Source organism: Vulpes vulpes, chromosome 14, assembly GCF_048418805.1.
Source record: "Vulpes vulpes isolate BD-2025 chromosome 14, VulVul3, whole genome shotgun sequence".
Taxonomy (NCBI): domain Eukaryota; kingdom Metazoa; phylum Chordata; class Mammalia; order Carnivora; family Canidae; genus Vulpes; species Vulpes vulpes.
In genome coordinates this window covers 103,565,512-103,587,838 of record NC_132793.1, presented here as the reverse complement: position 1 = coordinate 103,587,838, position 22,327 = coordinate 103,565,512, and the positions used below count along the sequence as shown (strand labels likewise).

The window sequence follows — 22,327 nt, the reverse complement described above, 5'->3', positions numbered from 1 at the left end:
TCAACAAAACCGGATTTCACGTTCAGGGGGAAACAAGAATGGCCTGAGAGAACGTGAGGTTCTGGCAGGGACTTAAAGACGATCTCCAGCATTTTGTTTCCGTCGTATTTATTTTTGTGATTGTGTTCTATTTAGGCAACAGATCACAATTTTCCACTCTGAGGTGATCATATTAGATCCTTTTTGGTGCCTACGTTTATGTAAATTTTTAAAAGGTCCATTGAAAGAAAAAAAAACATAAGTTATAGTATAGGGGTAACACAGATACGCAAAAGCAGTGAGGTTAATATGGCTACAGCTGATATCCAAAGCCATTGCTTTAGAGAGCAGTGGTTCTTTTTTTTTTTTTTTAAGAATGAATGAATGAATTTATTTGACAGAGAATGTGCACAAGCAAGGAGTGCAGCAGGCAGAGGGAGAGGGAAGGGAGAAGCAGGCTCCCCACTGAGCAGAGAGCCTGACGCGACTCGATCCCAGGACCCTGGGATCACAACCTGAGCTGAAAGCAGATGTTTAACCCACTGAGCCACCCAAGTGTCCCATAGGGAACAGTGGTTCTTAAGCTTGAAACTGCACCATAATCTCTTGAAGGGACTGTTGCACAGGATTGATGGACCCCAGTCCCAGAGTTTCTGATTCAGCAGGTCCAGGGTAGGGGCCAAGAATCTGCATCTCCAACAAGTTCCCGTGAGATGGCGATGTTCCTGGCCCAGGAAGCCCACGTTGAGAATCACTGCTATCAGGTCATAATCTAGGGGTCTACTGCCCACGCCTGGCCCAAGAAGAACTCACTGGGAAGGTTAACTTTTTACCTTGTTTCTAGAGCCCCATGCAACCCCCAGACTGTTTCTCTTCCACTCCCAGCAACACCAGCTCCTTCTGGGGTCTGGGCTACTCAGTGGTCCCACAAAGCACCTGCCTCCTGCTTTCACTAGGAGCCTAAATCCCAGAAGAGAGCAGTCTGACATACACATTCAGGAGAACCTGACGCTGGCTGAGGAGCCCTCCGTGATAAGCCTATGGTTTAAGGGAGAAAAGGCAGAAGCTGCACTCAGTTTGTGGCTCTCTGAATAAGCTGATATTCTGTAGCCCTGCAGGGAAGCAGTGGTTTGGGGCCGGGCTGACTTAGGCTGGGCTGAAGGAGGAGGATTTATTCTAGTCCTTCAAACACAACCATACCTGAGCCTGTGTACTCTGATCTGCTCCAAGGTGTGGTAGGTAGTTGGGGGAGATATAAGAGGAAAATCAGTTAGAGCACGGGGCTCTGGCAACAGACGGACCTGGAGCTAGATCCTAGCCATGCTGTCCACTAGCTGAGCAAACAGAAGCTCATTCTTTAGCTTTTCTATGTTTCTGTTTGTTCACACATAAAACAGGCATGGGGCGGGTGGCGGCGGTGGTGGGGGGACCTGGTGGCTCAGTGGTTGAGCAGATGTCTGTCTGCCTTTGGCTCAGGTCATGATCCTGGAGTTCGGGGATCGAGTCCCACATTGGGCTCCCTGCAGGGAGCCTGCTTCTCCCTCTGCCTATGTCTCTGCCTCTCTGTGTGTGTCTCTATTATATAAATAAATAAAATCTTAAAAAAAAAACAGGCATGAAAAGAGATCTTTCACAGGTTTGTTTGGAAGAAGAAATGTGAAGATGAGTGCCCTAGCTCATGGTTTGATACATGTAAATGCCCAGCACTGTTGCCCGGTGCTTTTAGAGGAAGTATCAGCATTGAGTCCCTCTAGCAATTCTAGTAACTGTGGTTCCTGGAGTGGCACTAGTGTTGAACCATTTACCTTCAATTTAAAAATTCAGTTCATTAAAAGAGACTTATCTCAATGGAGGCTCTGGTCGCCTCCTCATTTCCTCCAGGCAGACACTTCCTCCATATTAAACAGATGATGATCCTCCACATGAGCCTGCAAATATGTGTAGCACATGTGCAGAGCCCTGGGTTAACTGGCCCAGAGCCTTCCTCAGCTGCCTGTGAAATCTCTGAACTAAGTGAGCAGTGAGCAGGCTCTCCCCCTCACCACTTAGCAGCTACCCCTTCTGTTTTTGGTAAGTTCTGTTTTGGTACCTGAGGGAGGATAGGGTGAAAATCTAAATGTTGGAACCAATGCATCCACTGACTCGATCAGACGAGGCAAGCAACCTGGTCTCTCTGTTTTTCAGGTTTTCCGTGGATAATTAAAAATAATACATGCTTTAAGGATAATCAAAACAAGATGCTTAAGAATTAATGTAAATATGTTTCCTGCTTTTTGCTATAAGTAAAAAGTGTTTTCCAAATCCTGTTTTCATCTGTCTTCAAGAATAAAGATAATACCACTGCATTCCAGCTGCTGAGTAGGATGCCATGTATTACACAAACACCAATTTTGAAGTCAGCTTCAAAAAACACAAGTGTGTCATTTCTAACTCTGAGCCCTGGCATTCACAAATGAAGTCTGTGCCTCACCTCCTCCGCATGTTACAGTGCAGGGAAAGAAGTCAGTTTGTCTCCACTGATGACTGATCGGCTGGTAGAAGAAGAACTGGACCACACTGTCTTTGGCCACAGTGTACCTGGTCTGGACAGAGAGAACTGTGGTCATGTATCTGCATACACCGAGTAGTGCTTCCCGCACCTTTCCAAATGTGATGAATCTATTTCACTAATGTAGGTAGACAATCACATATCAATCACAACAAACTATGGCACATGAAAATTCCAAAAATTCTAACATGTGATAACATTTCATTTAGGTTTGGCATACATGGGGGCTCAACAGATCTTCAACCAGTCTCCCTGGAGTCATCCTTCCAGAAGATTCCATGCCTGTGAATGAGTTCTCAAATGTGTAGGTGGGCTTGTTTGTTTGTGTAACTTCTTTTTCCTATCTGATATATCTGATTTTAATTTCCATGAGAGCAGGGACTGGGACAGGCTGGGTTTGTTTGCAACATGGCACATAACTGGGATTCTTACACTTTCAATAATAACATCTTTAAGCAAATCCTTCCAAAAAGGTTTTCTGAAAGCACAACAGCAAAAACTCAAACACACAGAAATATATAGTGTTTACACATGATGTTTACTAGTGCTCCAGAATCTAACTAAAGAGGAGAAAGGGTACCACAGTGCATGTGCAAGCAGAGGGAAGAGGGAGGTACTGCTGTAGGACTGATGCAGCAAAAAGAGAAAAAGAAAAATGAAAAAGAAGTTGAGTTCATGCAGAACTGATCCAGAAATGCCAACACACATCACATATGAAGTTCAAGTCAGAGACTTAGAGTAAATAATGAGTAGCCGATATTTGATGATGTAATTGCTGAGAATTTCTTAGACTTTGAGAAAGACAGGTATACTTGGTTCAAAAAATTTTTATCAAGTTCTGAGCAGACATTTTTAAAAAGTTACAACCACCAAGATAAAGAAAAATCTTAAAAGTTCAGAAAGAAACAAATAAGATTACCTACAAAGCATTGACATCAAATTTCTCACAAGAAACACTGGATTCAAGAAAACAAAATCATACCTTTAAAGTGACGAGGAATAATAACTTTTCATCTAGAATTCTTTAAATTATTAACCAATAATCAAAGATCAATTATCAATCTATGAATGATCTATGATCAAATTAACAATCATAGTCAATGAAATAAAGATATTTTCAGACATAAAATGACCAAAACTTTACCACTTGAGACCCTTATCGGAAAAGAAAAGAAAAAGCTACTAAAAGGTACCAAACAAGACTAATAATAGAAAAGCAGAAGAAGGTAGTGGATGCAAGAAACAGTAATGATGAAATCAATCAGTAAAGCTTATTTATAAATGTAAATAAATAAGAGTTGACTAAAAAAATAATACTTTGATGTATCTGATTATAAAACAGTATAAAAAGTCCAGCACGAGATATGTTGTTGGGGAGGAGAGGCAGGGCAGTGTGGTGGGGGAGGGGGTGTACAGTGGTCACAGGGGCACAAAACATTTCTAAAAGATTTTTCTCTAGCTATGGAAGAATGGCTTGTCTCTGATGAATCCTGCCAGTGAGAATAAGTGAAAACACTGCCTAAAATATTTTTTAATGTAGTTGAAGGCACCAGAGAACTACCATACTAGTGAGTGTTTGCAGGGCCAAGATCCCAGACACAAAGGAAGCCCAGAGAGGTGAGCATAATACTTGGCACCCCCTCTGGCACCACATTTCTGCTGAAGGCATTTTCCATCATGCAAGTGGTGACTGAGTGGCTGAGAAGCTGAGCAGACCTGTCATCAGACTCGTGTGGCTGAGAACAAACACTGGAGCCCAAGATCCACCAAGCTGATGCCTTACTGGTAAATGCCCCAGGCACCCAACTGAGACCCCAAAAAGCTCTCTCCTAGGAAAAAGTGTGAACTGGAAGTAGACCAATTTTCAAAGGGAATGAAGACCAGGTTCAAATTACTTCAATTCCTGTTGGCTGAAGGTAATTGGCTGCTAATCTGTGTTCCAAAAGCAGAAATTAATCCAGTGTCAAATCATATCTATAATCTTTCATCTACTATACATAGCAAAACTTAAAAATAACTAGGCACACAAAAAGGTAAATTTTAATAACAACCAAAAAATGTGGAGGAATAGACTATAAGTGGAATTACAGAACATCCAGATATTGGCATCACCTGACAGAAATTTAAACACCTATGTATACTGCCACCACCCCCTCTAAATCTAGCTTTGGCTTCAGCTCATGTCTCACAATACTCCTTCTAGTATCAGGGTATTAGAGCCTCACTGTTAGCACACAGCTCTCCTTAGGCTCTGTTTTTTAGAAAGCCTAGGCTAAGATATGGTGGTTACAATGCTTAAGAAACTAAATGACAGGGATCCCTGGATGGCTCAGCAGTTTAATGCCTGCCTTCAGCCCAGGGCGTGATCCTGGGGTCCTGGGATCGGGTCCCACATTGGGCTCCCTGTGTGGAGCCTGCTTCTCCCTCTGCCTGTGTCTCTGCCTCTCTCTCTGTGTGTGTCTCTCATGAATAAATAAATAATTTAAAAAGAAACTAAATGACAAGAGAGAGAATTTCACTACAAACAAGAAGCTACAATAAAAATAAAATGGCAGGGGTGACTGGGTGGCTCAGTTGGTTAAGCATTTGCTTTTGGCTCAGGTCATGATCCCCAGGTCCTAGAATTCAGCCCCCGCATCAGGCTCCCTGCTCAGTGGGGAGCCTATCTCTCCCTCTCCCTCTTCCCCTTCCCACCCCCATGCATGTTCACTCACTCTCTCTCTCAAATAATAAAATAAATAAAATCTTAAATAAGTAAGCAAATAAATAAATAAAATGGCGATTCTAGAAGTATGAAGCATGATCATTTAAATCAGTATCTCAATGGATAGACTTGACAATGGATTAGACCGGAGTTCAGCAAATATTTTCATAAAGAACTAGATAGTAAACATTATAGTTTTCAGGCCATATCATCCCCATTTCAGTTATTTGATGTGGCTGGTATAGTGAAAAAGCAGCCACAATCTATAAACAAATGGCTTTGGCTGTGTCCCAGTAAAATTCCACTTACAAAAACAAGCCATCAGCTTGTTGGCTAGGATTTGCTGGCCCTTGGATTACACATACTTGAAGAGAGAATCAGCAAATGGACAGGTAAGAAGGAACTGGAAAGTAGACATTGAGAGATAAAGGTATATACCTTTAGCCCCAGAAAAAGAGAACACAGAGAATGCAATAGAAATAAATGTGCAGGAGCAATAAACGAGAATCTTCCAAATTTGATGGTGGATATCAAACCAGAGTTGTGAAGCACCACAAACCTCAAGCAGAAGAGAGCCATTAATTACCTCACAGTCAAATGGATGAAAATAAAAACCAAGGAGAAAACACTTAAAAGCAGCAAAACCTCCTAAGGCACAAAAATAAGAGCAACAGCTGACTTCTCAACAGAATTAACAGAAGCCAGAAGACAATGGAGTGATACCTCTAAAGTGCTGAAAGAAAATAGTTCCATAATGGTAAAACAGTCACATCACTAGAAGAAGTAACGACTCTAAATGTGAATGTACCTAACAATCTAGCCTCAAAGATAAATAATTTGAAATTAACAAGATTAGAAAAAAACTAAATAAAGGAACAGTCACAGTGGCAGTTTTACCATATCTCTTATGGTAACTAATAGAATGAGCAGACAACAACCAGTAGGCTATTATTTTTATTTAATTTTTTTAATAGGCTATTGTTTTTAATAAAACCATTAATAATACCATGATAAAATTGACATACGAACAGTGATCAACAGAAAATGATGCATCATATCTTTTAATATTTGCTATGTTCTAAGCCACCAATTAAGTTTCATCGGATTTCAAAAAAATGAACATAATACAGAATATGTTCTTTGACTAAAGTGAAATGAAGCTATAAAATAATGATGAGATTACTGGAAAATTTCTATATACTTGGATAAGACACTTCTAAATATTCCATAAATCAAATATATCACTATGAAAATTATAATACAATTTAACTGAATGATGATGGAAAAGATTTCATATCAAAATTTGTAGAATAAGGGGATCCCTGGGTGGCTCAGTGGTTTGGCACCTGCTTTTGGCCCAGGGCGCAATCCTGGGGTCCTGGGATCGAGTCCCATGTCGGGCTCCCTGCATGGAGCCTGCTTCTCCCTCCTCCTGTGTCTCTGCCCCGCCCCTCTCTCTGTCTATCATAAATAAATAAATAAATCTTAAAAAAATTGTGGGATAAAATATAAGGCACACTTGGAATGAAATTCATAGACTTAAATGCATGTATTATGGGGGAAAAAAGGAAGAAAATAAATGACCTAAACAGTCAACTCAAAAAGTTAAAAAAGGAATTATTTATTGAATCCAGAGAAAGTAGAAGAACAGAGATAATAAAGATGAGAGTGGATATTAATGATATAGAAAGGAAACTACATTAAAATTGGTAATAAAGTCAAAATGTGTTTCTGTGAAAAGTCTAATAAAAGCAATAGCCCCCCAAAATGACTGACCAAGTTAAAAAGAAAGTAGGAACAATCAGTATCAAGAATGAGAAAAGGCACTCACTGCAGATCCTGGAGACAATGAAGAAATAATAAAAGGATATAACAAGAAAAACCTCTGTCAACAACTTTTAAAGAATTAGTTGAAATACAGACATACCTTGGAGATATTATACGTTCCATTCAAGACCACCACAATAAAGCAAATACCACAGTAAAATGAGTCAAATGAATTTTTTGGTTCCTTGGTGCATATAAAAGTTATGTTATATAGCACATTAAGCATTCAGTAGCATTATGTCTAAGAAAATAATGTATGTACCTTAATTTAAAAATTTATTGCAGAGCACCCGGCTGGCTCAGTCAGTAGAGCAGGCAACTCTTGATCTCAGGGTCCTGAGTTTAAGCCCCATGTTGAATGTAGATATTATTTAAAAATAAAAAATCTTAAAAAAATTAAAAACTAAAAATACTTTTATTTTAAAAAAATAAGCTAAAAAAATAAGCTCAGATGGTAAGCTTTCAGCTAGATGTTGTTACTGATCACAAATCACCATCACAAAGAGAGTAATAACAAAAAAATTTGAAATATTCTGAGAATTACCAAAATGTGACACTGAGACATAAAATAAGCAAAGTCTGTTGGGTAAATGGTTCAATAGACTTGTTCAATGCAGGACTGCCACAAACCTTGTAAAAAATACAGTATCTACCAACTGCAATAAAATGAAGTACACCTATAGACAAAGTCCATGAAACAAAACTGACATAAAAGGAAACTAAAACTCTGAGTAGTTCTATATATTTTAAAGACCCCAAACACACACTTCTGAGAATTTCCTGCTGAGTATTTCCAAATATTTAAAGAAGAAATACCACCAGTTATATACATACTATTGCAGAGAATAAGAACTCAGAAAACACTCTAAACTTGTTTTATAAAGACAGTGTAAATTAATAGAAGACTTGACATGAATACATTACAAGAAAAAAAAAACTCTCCTGGACATAGCTACCAAAAATATCATAAATAAAATAATTTAAAATTATACTCAGTGATACATAAAAAGATAACTTTTTATTAATAATGAAATAATAAATACTAATAAAATATAATAATGATAATGACGAAGTGAAGTTTACTACAGGAAGGTAATATGGGTTTAACACTTAGAAATCAACATAATTCAGTATACTGAAGGGAAAAAACAACCCAATATATGAAGGAAAAAACATACGATCACTCCAAAAAAGGTAGAAAAAGCATTTGATAAAATTCCACATTTATTTATGACACTTGAAGCAAATTAGAAAACGTTTCTTTCATTGAATAAAAAAGTTATCCAAAAAAAGTTTCTTTCATTGGATAAAATATTTATCAAAAATTCTTAGCAAACATTATACATGATGAGGAATTACAGGGTCCATTGCCCCTGAAATGAGAAGCATGACAAACATAGCTTCTGTCAACTAATACTCTTCAATATCATATCAAATATCCTAAGTGGTACAATGTAGCAAGAAAAATAAATAAAATATACAAGATTAGAAAAGAAGAAACAAAATTACCATATTTGTAGGTGTCATAATTGTTTATATACCTACTACAAAGAATATATTAATTATTAGTATTAATAAGTGAATATAGTAAAAATAGAATGCCAATATACAAAAAATCAAGACTTCCATAACTGGCAAATAAACAGAAAGTGAAAAAAATGCCATTTATGATAACATCAAAATAACAAACTGGGAATAAATTTACAAAAAATATATGACATAAACATTAAAAATTAGAAACATGAGAGAATTTTAAAATAAATGGATGGATATACCATATTTATGGATAGAAAAATTTGGTATTGGAAAGTTTTCAGGTCTCTCCAAGTTGACATATAGATTGAGTGCAATCTATCAAAATCCAAAAGAATGTTATAAAAATTGATGGGCATACTTAAAAGTTGCTATGGAAATGCAAAGAGTCAATAATATCAAAGATCATCTTCAAGAACAAAGTGGGAAAACTTACACTAGCAAATATCAAGACTTGCTTTAATACTAAGGTAATTAAGTTATGATGGTACTACACAGATCAATGAAACAGAATAGAATCCAGAAACAGATCCACACACATACAGTTTGGGATTTAAGACAAATGGGGAAAGGACTGTCTTTTCACCAAATGGCACTGGGTCAACTGGATAGTCATGTGGAAAAAGATATTGATTCTACTTCACAACGTGTGCAAAATCAACTCTGGGTGGATTATAGCTCATAATACAACAGGTAAAACAATAAGGCTTCTAGAAGAAAACACAGAAGAATAGTTTCATGACCCTGAATGAGACAAAAATTTCCTAACACACAAATATAAATTGTCTAAACATAAAGTTAAAAGTTGATAGCTTACACTACAACAAAATTAAGAGCTTTTGTATGGCAAAACTGATTGACCTAAATACATGTAACAGAGGGGAAAAAAGGTTGAAGATAAAATGAATTAAGAATTGAGCTCTAGAAACTAAAAATACAACACCAAAATAAACCCATGTGAAGATAAAGGAAATAAAAAATTAAAATTTATATAAATCACATAGTTTTCAAACTTGGAGTTAAAAAGACAAAAATCTGGTTTTTATATGTCTCAGAGACAAATCTTTGGAGGGTCTGAATGAAACAAAAATTAGACAAGGAACCAGTGGAAGAGACATAGTTACTTACAAGTACAGTGAGATTTTTTTTTTTTTAATGCTAAGGCAATACTATGATTACATTTGAAAAGTTTGAAAGAATTAGATGAACTGGATACTTCTCTAGCAAAATACAAATTCCAAAACTGGCTTAACAATAGAACCCTAAATAAATCAATAAGCCTAAGAGGGGCTGAAATGGTTTTCTGAGTCCCACCCATTATCCCCAAAAAGAAAGAGAAGAGGAAGAAAAAGAAAGAAAAGGCATTAAACCCAGATGTTTTCCATAAAGAGATGACCTTATCGGAGCAGATGCATTTAATTGCTGACCAATATCCACTTCCCTTCCCCATCCTGCCAAAGGCTCACTTTTGTTCCGGTGCTCATGCCTCCCCCATGTGTCTTAGCTAACGCCTGATTGTCCCACGTGATCATAGTGGGCACAGCTGCCTTGCCAGGTGTGGGGCCCAAAGTGATTGTGCCTGTTGCTCACACAACTGCAGAGCATAACTGATTGGTAGTGCCCATCCCAAGTCAAGCTCTCTGTGGGCTGCTCCCACCCAGGGGGTCCAAGACTGGCCATTTCCCAGGAGACACTGTGTCATGTGATAAGATGACTCTGGCTCAGAGACTCTCCTGCAGCCTTGCTGAATTCTCTAGAACTGCTCTCCAATCTGAGATGCTCCCACCCAACTGTCCTTCCTTCCCTCTCTCCTCTGCTTGTGGTCAGATCTTCCATTTGCTGGACAGCCCTCCTGGCCTCTCTTGGCTCCATCTTGCCTGTCCCTTGTGGGCATGCTGCTCCTAAATGTCTTGCATATCTAATCCTGTCTTGGCATCTGCTTCCTGAAGAACCCAGAAGGACTAACACCCAGGGAATGGTTTAGAGCAAGCACATGACCCAAGTCTTGTCAACGAGAGGTGATAAAGGGTCTGTTGTGGAGCTCTTGAGAAAAAAAATTCCTTACTGGAAAGGTTTATAAGAAATAAAAAGTCCTATTGGGCTTCTGGACTTTGTCTTCTCTGCATGTTAGCCTTCTACTCCAAATGCAGGGCAATTATAAGCCAATTTACCTTTTTCTTTTTTTTTTTTTTTTATTGGAGTTCAATTTGCCAACATACAGCATAACACCCAGTGCTCATCCCACCAAGTGCCCCCCTCAGTGCCCATCACCCAGTCACCCCAACCCCCTGCCCGCCAATTTACCTTTTTAGAAGCTGACATATAACACTGCATCTCTTCAGGTAATGCCCTATCAGGTGAGGTGACTCTACCTTCATCCCTCAGCTACAGAGTCATTCTACCCTCACTGTGTCAGCCCCTCCAAGCATGGCCAGCTAAGAGCACAGAAATTTCCAGATACCTTCCATGCCACTTGGGGGCTGAGGGAGCCTCCAGACAGCTAACTCACAATCTGTGCCTCAACTCTTCACGACCCTAAAGCCAATTTCATTCCGAGGTAGCTTGCCCGGGTTGTTGCTGATGGAAGCAGGTACTCCACAGGGCATCTTCCTCTTGGGGTTCTAGATGAAAAGTGGACCAAAAGCTCCTTTTCTGCCTTTGCTGTGAAACCTAGTTAATATTCTTCCCTGCTTCAGAGAGTGACTGCAGTCATGACATGTGTCTCTTTGCTTTGCCTCCTCCTGCCTGTGTCCTCACACATCCTTGTGGGACCCCCCTCATTATGGGGTACACTCCTGACCACAGGGTGCTGAGGACACAAAGCCCAAGGCTCCGCCTGATGGGGGAATGGGCATCCCCTCTATACCAAAGAAGACACACTTAGATTTAGTCTCCAAGCTTGGCTCCTGACATTTCTAGAAGCTGAATCAATTTAGAAATAGCCTAATTTCTCTCCATAATTCTGATTCTCAAGACAAAAGTCCACACTAAAGAAGAAGAAGGAGGAGAAAGAGACAAAGAAGAAGGGAAGAAAAGATCTTACCTTAATAATAAAAAGTTGAACATAAATGTATTTATGGTTTACACATATAATTTAGCTGTGAATTCTGAGAACTACTAGGGCAGTATTTGAACTGCTTTCACTGAAAAACTCCCCTCAACAGACCACATGACAGCAAATATGGAGTGACACTTCAAAAGCCTCTGCCTCTGTGATTAGCAGCAAACTCTCAGGTTGAAGGGAATTCGGATTGAGAGGCACAATGAAATAGGTAAATTTTCTTTTCTATTAGGCATTGGTATGGGTTTAATCCTGTTCTCCCCCCCACCCTGCCACCGCCAAGAGATATGCTCACATTTTAACCCACGGTCCCTCAGCACATGATCTTCGTTAGAAGTCGGGTCATTGCAGATCCAGTCAAGGTAACTGAGGTTATTAGGGTGAGTCCAATTCACTAAGGCTGGGGTCCTTATAAAAAGAGATATTTAGACAGGCGGGCCCCAGCTGAAGATGGTGTCACGGCCGAGGGAGAAGGCCTGAGGGGGGCAGAGGGAGGCATGGAACAGACTCCCCCTCTGCCCTCAGAAGGAGCCAGTCCTGCCCACACCTTGATGGTGGACTTCCAGCCTCCAGAGCTGTGAGTATGCGACTGTCTATCATGGAAGCCAGTTGAGGGTACTTTCCTGTGGCCTCAGGAAACTGACACAGGCACCAGCCCTCAAAACTATGTCTTGCTGTGTTCTGAAATACCTGTGAATGTATACATGTAGTCACTGTCTGCAGCACATTACAAGGCGAGAATCCATTCTCTGAGATAAAGGAAAGCAGGAAGTTTCAAATCCTCACATCCCTGCATCAGTCAGATGTGCTATTGTAACCCCCCAGAAAGAAAAGGGATTGTGTAAGGACAAAACAGAACGTGGACCTAGGGGAAACTGAGGCAAGACTTGCCTCACTGAACATGAGTGCGAAGAGCAATCAGAAAACATTTTCCTACAGACACACAAAATATCTGGCGGGGAGAAAGACAAGAGACATCTAGAACACAAAGGAAGATTTCAGACCATGAGGAAGAGGAACTTCATTCTCTCCTGTAAGATGGATATGTTGTCAAAGAGAGGGAAAGCTACCAGCACCATTAAAAATAGTGAACTACGGAAAGAGATGTCTTTACCAAAGCCATTTCATTTTGTTCTCGTGGGCAAACACTTAAAATCGATATTCACAAGCCTCTACTTGCAGACCCTCCAATGCACAGGGCATTCCGCATGAAGTATTTGATTGGGACTCTCTACTGCTACCTGGTGGCAACATACACACATTTAAAAAGCCAAATAAGAATACTTCAGGGGCTCTAATGCAAAATACCATGTGCTGTGACAAAGGTCATCCATGAGAAACACATCATTTGGGAAAGGATATATAATGAGAAACCTACTGGGGGGGAAAAGTGCAATTTTCAAGAATGGCCCAATCATGAAAACATAGCTTCTGAAAAAGTAGAAAAAAAATTTTTTTGGTCTCACTGGTGCAGTGATTGATAGGCTTTACAATCTGAACAATAACCACAAACGAATCTAGCATCCCACTGATGTCTTCAGAAGTTACTCATGATGTCAGAATACAGTGTTTTTCAATGGTCGGTTTATTAAAAATCCACGAAGTAAGGTCTTATCTAAGACCATATGAAAGAGTGTGCCTCAGTATCCCTTGGTGTGCCGATGACTGTGCTACCTTGGCACTGGGTGGGCAGAGCTGTTCTCCATTCTGCATCATCAGGTTGAAGCCAGGTGTTCTGTTTTTAGACCAACTGCTCTTGGTTGATTCGAATGGATAAAGAAACAGCGAAACACATGGCTGACCATCATCAGCGACCTTACATGCACTTTTTACCTCTCACTCAAAGTACAGCCATTACTTGATTGTGTGATGAGCCATAAACACATGAGTGGAAGTAGAGCTCCCTACCTTAGCAAGAACACAGGCTGCAGAATACTATGGTGCTCCAAGAAAAAAAGAAGAAAAAAGAAAAAAAAAAGAAAAAGTAAGATGGAAAAGTATATTTCCTAGAAACCCACATTATTTGGACAAGCTTATAAGTCAGGGAAAAAACAACATCAGAGTCATTCTTGCTTCATCACAGTGTCTGATTTTGCCAAATTCTCTCCCACCAAGTGCACACCACATTTGGGAAAGCAAACGAACGGCTGTAGGCACGAAAACCAGGCTCTAGTTATGCGTGAGTCACACAGTTGTGTGTAACACCTTCTCTGATGGACATATATTTTTGAAATCTTTCAGTTAAGAGAGATCAAAAGCTTCCCAGTGGTTGAAATTAAAGCCCAGAATTGTTTATAAAATCTGAGGAAAACAGAACCCAGAGTGGAGAAGAAAACAACACTAATTTGGACTTGAGCAAGGTGCTACTGAAATGGATTCTAGTAAGAAGTGGACATGTAATTTAGACAAGAAGGTGTAAAATAATTTTTAATTATGCAAGTGATATGTGATTGTATTCTTCTCTTTAAGAATTGTTTTAAGTATTGGAGTATTCTAAATGATCTAAGCCAAGATCACTCCCCATAGCACCTATCCCCTCTAAAAAGAAGCATTGTGTTTTCATGTTTTCAGTTTGGAGTATATCCTCTCAAATCTTAAAAAATGTATACACACACACACCTACAGAAATACACAGTTTATGTGTATGTGTGTTTTTATGTATGGTATCAATAAACAATATGCTTTCCATGCTGATACTGCAACCAAACAATATCTTGAAATGGTCATCTTTGTGGCTATTCCTCCCAGTCCATCATTTTATTAACAGCTCCTATGCAGAGATCTCCAAGTTGACTTGAGAAGAACTCAGGTTGTCTAAGGAGAAATGAAAAGAGGACAAGAAAAAAATATAAGGTGCCTGTGTGCATGTGTGCATGCGTGTGTATGTATGTGTGTGTGTGTGTGTGTGTTTTATTACTTGGAAACCAAATGGGAAAACCCTAAGAGAGCAAAACAAGTACAGAACATATGCCTAACAATGAGAGAACAGAAGGAAAGACGGATTACAGTTATGGCTTCCCAAAAAGCCTTTTACAATGCTATTGTCCAAGAACAACACTGGGTTGATGCTTTAAGGGTCTGACACAGAAGTCACATAAGCGTCTATGCATGGCAGGTAATGTGAACGACACTCTCTCCAACTATGAACTGGCACTTGTGCCTTCAATGCTGGGAACACAACAAGGAGCAGTGTGGACAAAGGCAAATGAAACAGTGTGCCCTGATGGGAAAGCCACCGGTATCCAGCTGCCGCCAACTATTGCTACAGACAAGTGTAAGCTAGTAGTCAGACCTTCCCATTTTTAAAGAGGAGTGGGGGGCAGGGAGGGAAGCCTGGCATTTTTATGTTACAATCCTTGATTTTTAAATGTTGACCATTTAAAACGCAAAATTTCAAAGCAACAACACTGTGCCCTCAACACTTGGCTGGTCCCACCATACGCAGAACGTGGAGCACGGGACATGTGTCTTCAATCAGAAACATTCTTTGACAAGTTAATATACGGAACACACAGTTCTTTTTGAAGGCACTGGGTCTGTGTATGGGTAAAGCAACTCCTGGTGATCAGGGCTACTTGTTTTCCTCCATTTCCATTCAGAATGGGTCTCCAAAAAGGGATGGGACAAAACCACCCACTGAAACACCCTTTCCTTTTTTCATGTATCAGGTATTTTGAATTTTATCAGAAGAAGTATCACACTGTGTCACCTTAGAAATATATTGCCCAGTACCTTTTGTATCCTCTGAGTGAGGAAGGATGCACCCTGATTCACCCAGAGAAGGACACAGGCCCATGGTTATGCTCAAGAAGACTTCTTAGAGGAGTCCCTTATGACCATGCCCGACAAGCACGCGTAATGAGACACAACTGAGGAAATGAAGAAGGAAGGAAAGGACGAGCCTCTGTCTTCTCTGCTGTCCTCTTGCAAGGAGAGAGAGAGAGAGCATGCACAGTGGCACAGCACCCGTTTCAGACATGGAGCATTTAACCAGGGACCATTTTCACCATCTAAAGGTTTACAAGTGAATACAATGGGAATCTACAAATGCAAAAGCAAGCTCACCCCTATAAAAGTGAAGTTTGTTTCTTAACTAGTGGGGTTAAGGAGCAGACACTGGAGAGAGAGATGAACCATTTTTAGGAATCCACTGCCACGATGGAGAAATTAATGGTACATGCTCTGCACAGAAATAATTACTGATGACGTCCTGCTGAACAAACTCAATTTTTTAAAAATTCAAGATGTGCTGAGCTTCAGATGCAGGGCACTGACGAAGAGTTCCATCCTACCTTGAAGATGAAATCAGCCATCAGAGGTCCTGGAATCTTAAAAGTCTGCCTTTCTGAGCCCTTTTGAAATTCAACTGTGGTATTTTCTATGACAAAAACTCCCGGGCTGTTAAAGCTGTGTTCTCTTTTGCTTCCTTGAAGTGTTTTTGATTCAATAACTAAAATTTAAAAAGAGAATTTAAGTGAGAGGACTGTCTTCAAAGTATTCTATTTCAAAATAATTCATCACAAATATCAGCATATGATATCAACACAATATCAGTATATTCACTTGGTTTACATTGACTCAGATTGGTGGAATACATATGTAAGCCTTTTAGTTGTCCACAACTAAAAATTGGTTAGGTCCAATTAGGTCTATTCAACTCTTTGGAGCCATTTCTACAATAAGGGGAAAGAGAAAATGTCTCTTTCTTCATACTTTTTCATAATACCGCTATTACTCAAGGTAAAGACAGGTTACTCATTTCATCTAACCGAGAAGATCTTAAGCATGGTCTTTTATTTAGACAAAACTGCCATGAATTTTGAACTTGCTTTTTTAAAAACATAAACTTTTCGTATTGAAATAATCATAGATTCGCAGTAAGTTGCCAAAATAGCAGAGGTCCTATGCACTGTTTATCCAGTTTTACCCAGAGGTATGGTTATGTCTTATGTCACTGGAGTATAACATCAACAGCAGGAAATTGACATTGGGGCAAGGTGTGCATTCCTATGCCATCTTCTATCACACATCACCATGACCGAGACACAGAACTGTTACATCACCACAAAGATCTTTGTCCTGCATGTTACCTCTTCACATAAACTTTATATGAACAGAAGGGCTTTTAGAACTCCTACAGAAAAAATGTCAACAGTTGGACCAAAATAGCATTTCTACTTTATTTAAATGATTTTTCATTCCTCCTCTTTTTTCCTCCTTTCATTTGATAAATATCACTATACTTGGTGGACCTGGTCTGAGGTTGAGAGGGGCAATTTTTGTCAATTAAAAAAAAAGGCACAGCTAGGGGCTGGGGCATCTGCAATTTCTGACCCCAACTCTATCTCTAAGCCTTGGGTTTTCACAGCCTCATTTCTAAAATGTGGAGTCAGAGCAGACAAACTCGCAGGTCCTCTTCTGTTCTGAAACCTACGCTTGATTTGCAGATATTCAGTGGTTCTTTGACCACCTTGAACAAAGGACACAACAGAACCCGAACCCTAGGAAAGGGGATAAAACATAACAAAACCATTTTGCACTGGGGGCTGCAATCTGCATGCGGCTGTGCTTGGCTGTTTTCCTTTGATTTGCCTCTGCCCCTGGAGCATCTGCAGGAATCCAAGCTCCCTAGACAGACTGTATAACAGGCATTAGGAGACATCCCTGATTATGCCTGACAGGCAGGCTGGGAACTTTGCTGGGAAAATTCAAAGGCTGGACATGAGCTCCTTGATCTGCAGGAGTCATTAGCGGTCGAAGAATACTGCTGGCTACTCTCAGGCACACAAAACCCCAACCACGTTGGCCCTGATCTCCATGACCACAGTAGGTTTTTGGAAAGTGTGAGATTAAATTCATTTCCTAGTTCCAATGAAGATATAAAACTGAGTGTTATAAAGTGAGCTGTCAGTAAAAATGAGGTGGGAAACTAGAGATGGTAAGAAGGCCCTACCCTGAGTGGATTATCCCTCTAAAGTAGAGGAGGAGATAGAGTGAGCATTCCGGCAATATCGCAACACAGAGTGAAGCTGGACAAAATCCATCCTCGTGGAAGGCCTGTAAAACACCAAGCTTCTAGATGGAGGTTCAGCCTGAAATAAGTTGACTAAGTTCAAATGATGTGCTGTGCTGGGGTAGTGATGGCTTCAGCACGGTCCTAGCCTTCTGGACCCCAGCGTCCGAGTGCCGTCGGGCTGCAGACAGCAGGGGTATTAGAATCCTCTCAGGGAGGAAGGGAAGATTAGTAGGACAGCTACCCTCTAAAACCAAAGGCCAGCATTTCTGTTAGTCTGGTCCTGGTGTTTTGTCTTTTGGTGTCAAGTCTATTCCATTGGACAGCATCCAAGACCTTTAATGGCAAGGACATGAGAACTCAAGCAGCAAAGTCAGTTGTTAAGTGCATGTGAATTATCCAAGCCACTCTTTTCCTCCACTGAACCATATGCTTATGATAAAATGTCTTCACTGCAATTCTTTCAAAAAGGCTTCCAGCTCTAAAGGTCACAAACACCATTTGCATACATAGAAGGTAGAAGGCAGGTGCTCTGACCTCTGAGTCAAGAAATGGGAAAATAAAGACAGGGGAAGTGATCTTATGAGGGTAGAGTTCATTGATACAAACGACTTTGATCATTGCATTGACAAAGTAACTGTGATGGATCCCCAGGTGATATGGAGGTCAATGTAGTTTTTCAAAAGTTGTAATTTTTGCTGATGGCAAATCTGCCTCCCCTTAGTGACTATGCCTCTTAAAATAAATAACAGAATAAGGGTTTGTAAAAACCAACAATACAGACGATGCACTGACTTATTATAAATACACATTTTAAGTTTTGTTAATTTCTAGCATTCCACTGTATTTGACTGCAGCCCTATGTCATGCTAATATATAATTCATGGCTCGTGAGACTTGCACACACATGGTTCTTGAACTCTCAGAGCTTTCCCTTTCCCCTCTGTGGTTCTGCAGCAAGAGAGCTCGTGCTGGGTGGAGCCCCCAAAAAGTCTATTAAAATACCCACCACTGTGGGAAGCAGAGGGTATGGCCCTTCATCTCTGCTGTCCACTGCCAATTTCTTTCCCCTCTTCAGCCTTAAAATGGTAAATGGTGGGGGGGTCGCAGAGTACGGTCAAGAAAGACATAGTATGTGGCCTCGGCCAGATAAAAGTAGAATCAGAAGTCAGAATCCTCCTAAATCTCCCAAATCTTCACAACTCAAGTCTATAATGGTGCCTTTAAATATTTTGGTCCATCCCATCTTTAAAGATGATGAAAGCTTTTGCTGCTTCTAGAGGGAAGGGTGTGTACAGAGAAGTACCAGTCCAGGCTTCCTTCAAAAGAGACAGCCTCCTGCTCACCATCCCCAAAAGGTCTCCTTACATTCTAAGGCCATAAAAGTATTGTTGGGTAAATGTAAGGCATGTTCAGCACAGGTAAGTAAGTTATAAATACACCAACTTAGGCTTAGAGTGTGGTATTTTACAGCACATGGGCACATCATCCAACATCCATGTCCTTTGGTCATTATGCATCTATGTTTATTTTTTTAGAGTTGGCCCTTCGAACAACATGGATTTGAACTCTGCAGATGCACGGATACAGGGATATCTTTCCTAAATACAGTCCAGTACTGTAAATGTATTTTCTCTTCCTTATGACTTAATCAGATTCCCTTCTCTCTAGCTTACTTTATTGTAAGAATACTATATCTAATACAAATAATATAAAAATGTGTCAACTGCTTATGTTGTCAGCAAGCCTTCTGCTCAATAGCAGGCTGTTACCAGTTAAGTTCTGGGGGGAGTCCAAAGTGTTACACATATTCTCCACTGTATAGCAGTTGGTGCCCCTAACCCCCACATTGTTCAAGGGTCAGCTGTATATGTCAATGTGTGATCATCAACAGGACTTTAGAGGACAAAACAACAACATAAATGATTCTTCCTATCAATAACGGAGGTTTTCAGTGTATGGCGTCTTGGCTTCTCAAGTCTACTGTTAGTGAAACACATTTAATGCTGAAGTTTTGCTACAATAAAATATCTTTTGCAGGAATCTTCTTATTGCTTCCATTTTTGAAGTTTTAGAGAAATTTGGAACTATGTAGTTGGGATAATGCTGGGGCCAGGTGTGTGACAGGACTGGAAATTGAGGATCTAAACAACTCTAGGCAAACAGATAAGACAGCCATTCCAGAAAGTGATCTTACCATTGTTGGGTATTCCCAGTTCTTCATGATATAGACTTTTGGAGGGTTGTAGTTAATACAGACCTTAAAAATGATTTATTACAGCAAAGCAACCTTTATTTCAGGAATATATCTTTGTTTCAAATAAAAAATTAAGAAAACAGTTGTATAAATCAAGAAAATAAAACCACTTCTATATTTAGGTGTTCAGAAATGTTAACTAAATCCTTTGTAAGTAAAGCCAGTTCTATTCATCAGCAGAGAAGGGTAACTTTCAGAAACCCTCCCAGAGCCAACTGCAAGATGGTTTAGAGGAGAAATATTCCAAGCAATGGTTCTGTCACCTTTGGAGAAATGGGAATGTTTCTGAGCCTTGTTCTTGGAGCAGTGCCAGTTTTGAAATCTAAAGTTATGTTTAATATGCCAGAACATATTTGCATGTAAATGAATATTCTGTCTCCAAGTATTCATCTTTGCTTATTCTGTTGACTGTCTACTTATTCTGGTTTTGCAACTTACAAACTTATTTTTGGAGCTGAAGTTTTGGGAATTGCCGTTAGCATCATGAGAAAATTAGGTCCAGTCACTGAATATTTTTTAAACATCCTTTTGATATGCCATAAAATTCACAAGCCATGAAATTCACCCATTTATAACATAGTTTAACGATTTCAGTGTATTCACAGAGTTGTGAAAACATCACCATGATCTAAGTTTAGAATATTTTTGTCATCCCCAAAAGAAACTCTATACCCACTAGCAGTCATGCCCTCATGTCCCCATCAACCCAACGTCCCCCAGTCCCAGACAACCACCAATCCACCTTCTGTCTCCATAGATTCGCTTATTCTGGACATTTTATATAAATGGAATCATATGTGGCCTTTTGCAACTGGCTTCTTTCACTCAGCTTCGCGTTTTCAAAGACCATCCATGTGGTAGCATGTGTCAGGGCTTCATTCTCTGTTATAGCTAAATAATATTCTACATATGCTACATTTTATTTATCCATCCATCAGCTGATGGACATTTGGATTATTTTTACTTCATGGTTATTATAAGTAACTCTACTATTAATATTCATCATCTTGTACTTCTGAATAACAAACTGTATATTCCAATATAATCCTTCAAATAATTCACAAAATTTGGACCTGAATGACCTTTTACCTCTTTTCAAAAATACAGTTCACATTTACAAGGATGAAGATTTACTCTCATCAAGAGCTATAGGCTTTAAGCCATTTTAAAAAGCTTAGAAAATGTTTTGATGTTTCCTTACTAAGAAATCCTTGAATACAGTGACCATCTTAGGATTGTAAAGATTTTAGTATTTTAGTTAAAAAAAAAATGGTCACACCCTTTTAATCATAATTGATAAAGTTAAGGGTTAAAAAAAAAGACTTTCAAACAGTCATTCACCCTTATAGCTCCAATATCTTTGGATATTGGAAGCAAGATTTTCTCTTGCTTTTCTAATTGCAATAATAATATATTACAGAATTTCTTGTTTTTTCAAGATTTTAATCTACTGGGGTGCATGGGTGGCTCAGCAGTTGAGTGTCTGCCTTCAGCTCAGGGTGTGATCCTGGGGTTCTGGGATCAGGCTCCCTGCATGGAGCCTGCTTCTCCCTCTCCCTCTGCCTCTGTCTCTGCCTCTCTCTGTGTGTCTCTCATGAATAAATAAATAAAATATTTTTATTTATTTATTTATTTATGATAGTCACACAGAGAGAGAGAGAGAGGCAGAGACACAGACAGAGGGAGAAGCAGGCTCCATGCACCGGGAGCCTGACGTGGGATTCGATCCCGAGTCCCCAGGATTGCGCCCTGGGCCAAAGGCAGGCGCCAAACCGCTGCGCCACCCAGGGATCCCCAATAAAATATTTTTTAAAAAAGATTTTTATCTTCATTGTTGGTGATCTTAAACATTTTTACTTAAACATTTTGACATAGACTTTTCTTAAAGAATATTTCTAGTTGGAATATTACTACTGAATTCAACATATGCAAATACACACACACACATACATGCCCATGCATGCACACACACACACATACACACTTAAAATTTACCAAAAACACAAGATGTTTGTTGCCCAGAGAAAATTGTATGAGTCAAAAATCTAGGATGATGGCTCAGGAAAAAATAAAAGGCAAACTATGTAGCATTTTGATCCAGTGGACCTTGATTTGTATAGCTTTAAAATAGTTATAAGTATTGTTTTGTACTTTTATGTAAAGAGACGGCTGAACTCAGTAAGCTTCCTCAAGGCCAGGGAGCTAGTCTTGGCAGAGACACATTCTCCCCTGAAAGAGACTAAGAAAGTCCTGTCTCTGGCCACAAGAAGACTTTGGGAAAGAAGCAGACAAACTCTGTTATTTCCTGTTCTATTAGGTCCTAAGAGACCAAAAACAAAGAAGAGATGCCATCTAACTTTGGCCAAAGAAACAATATAGTGGCAATCTTCTATCATTTCAAACTC

General features: G+C 39.6%; 1 protein-coding gene across 3 annotated transcripts in view; it reads right to left on the bottom strand.

Annotated features, from left to right (window-relative positions):
* The window catches only part of ADAMTSL3 (ADAMTS like 3), a 335,305-nt gene that overhangs the window by 135,948 nt on the left and 177,030 nt on the right, over positions 1-22,327 (bottom strand). For all 3 annotated transcript variants that reach the window (XM_072737443.1, XM_072737441.1, XM_072737442.1), the window contains 2 exons: positions 15,945-16,102; positions 2,450-2,561 (listed from right to left, as the gene is read on the bottom strand). In XM_072737443.1, coding sequence (XP_072593544.1) covers positions 2,450-2,561; positions 15,945-16,102 — 270 coding nt within the window. The remainder of the gene's footprint in view (positions 1-2,449; positions 2,562-15,944; positions 16,103-22,327) is intronic.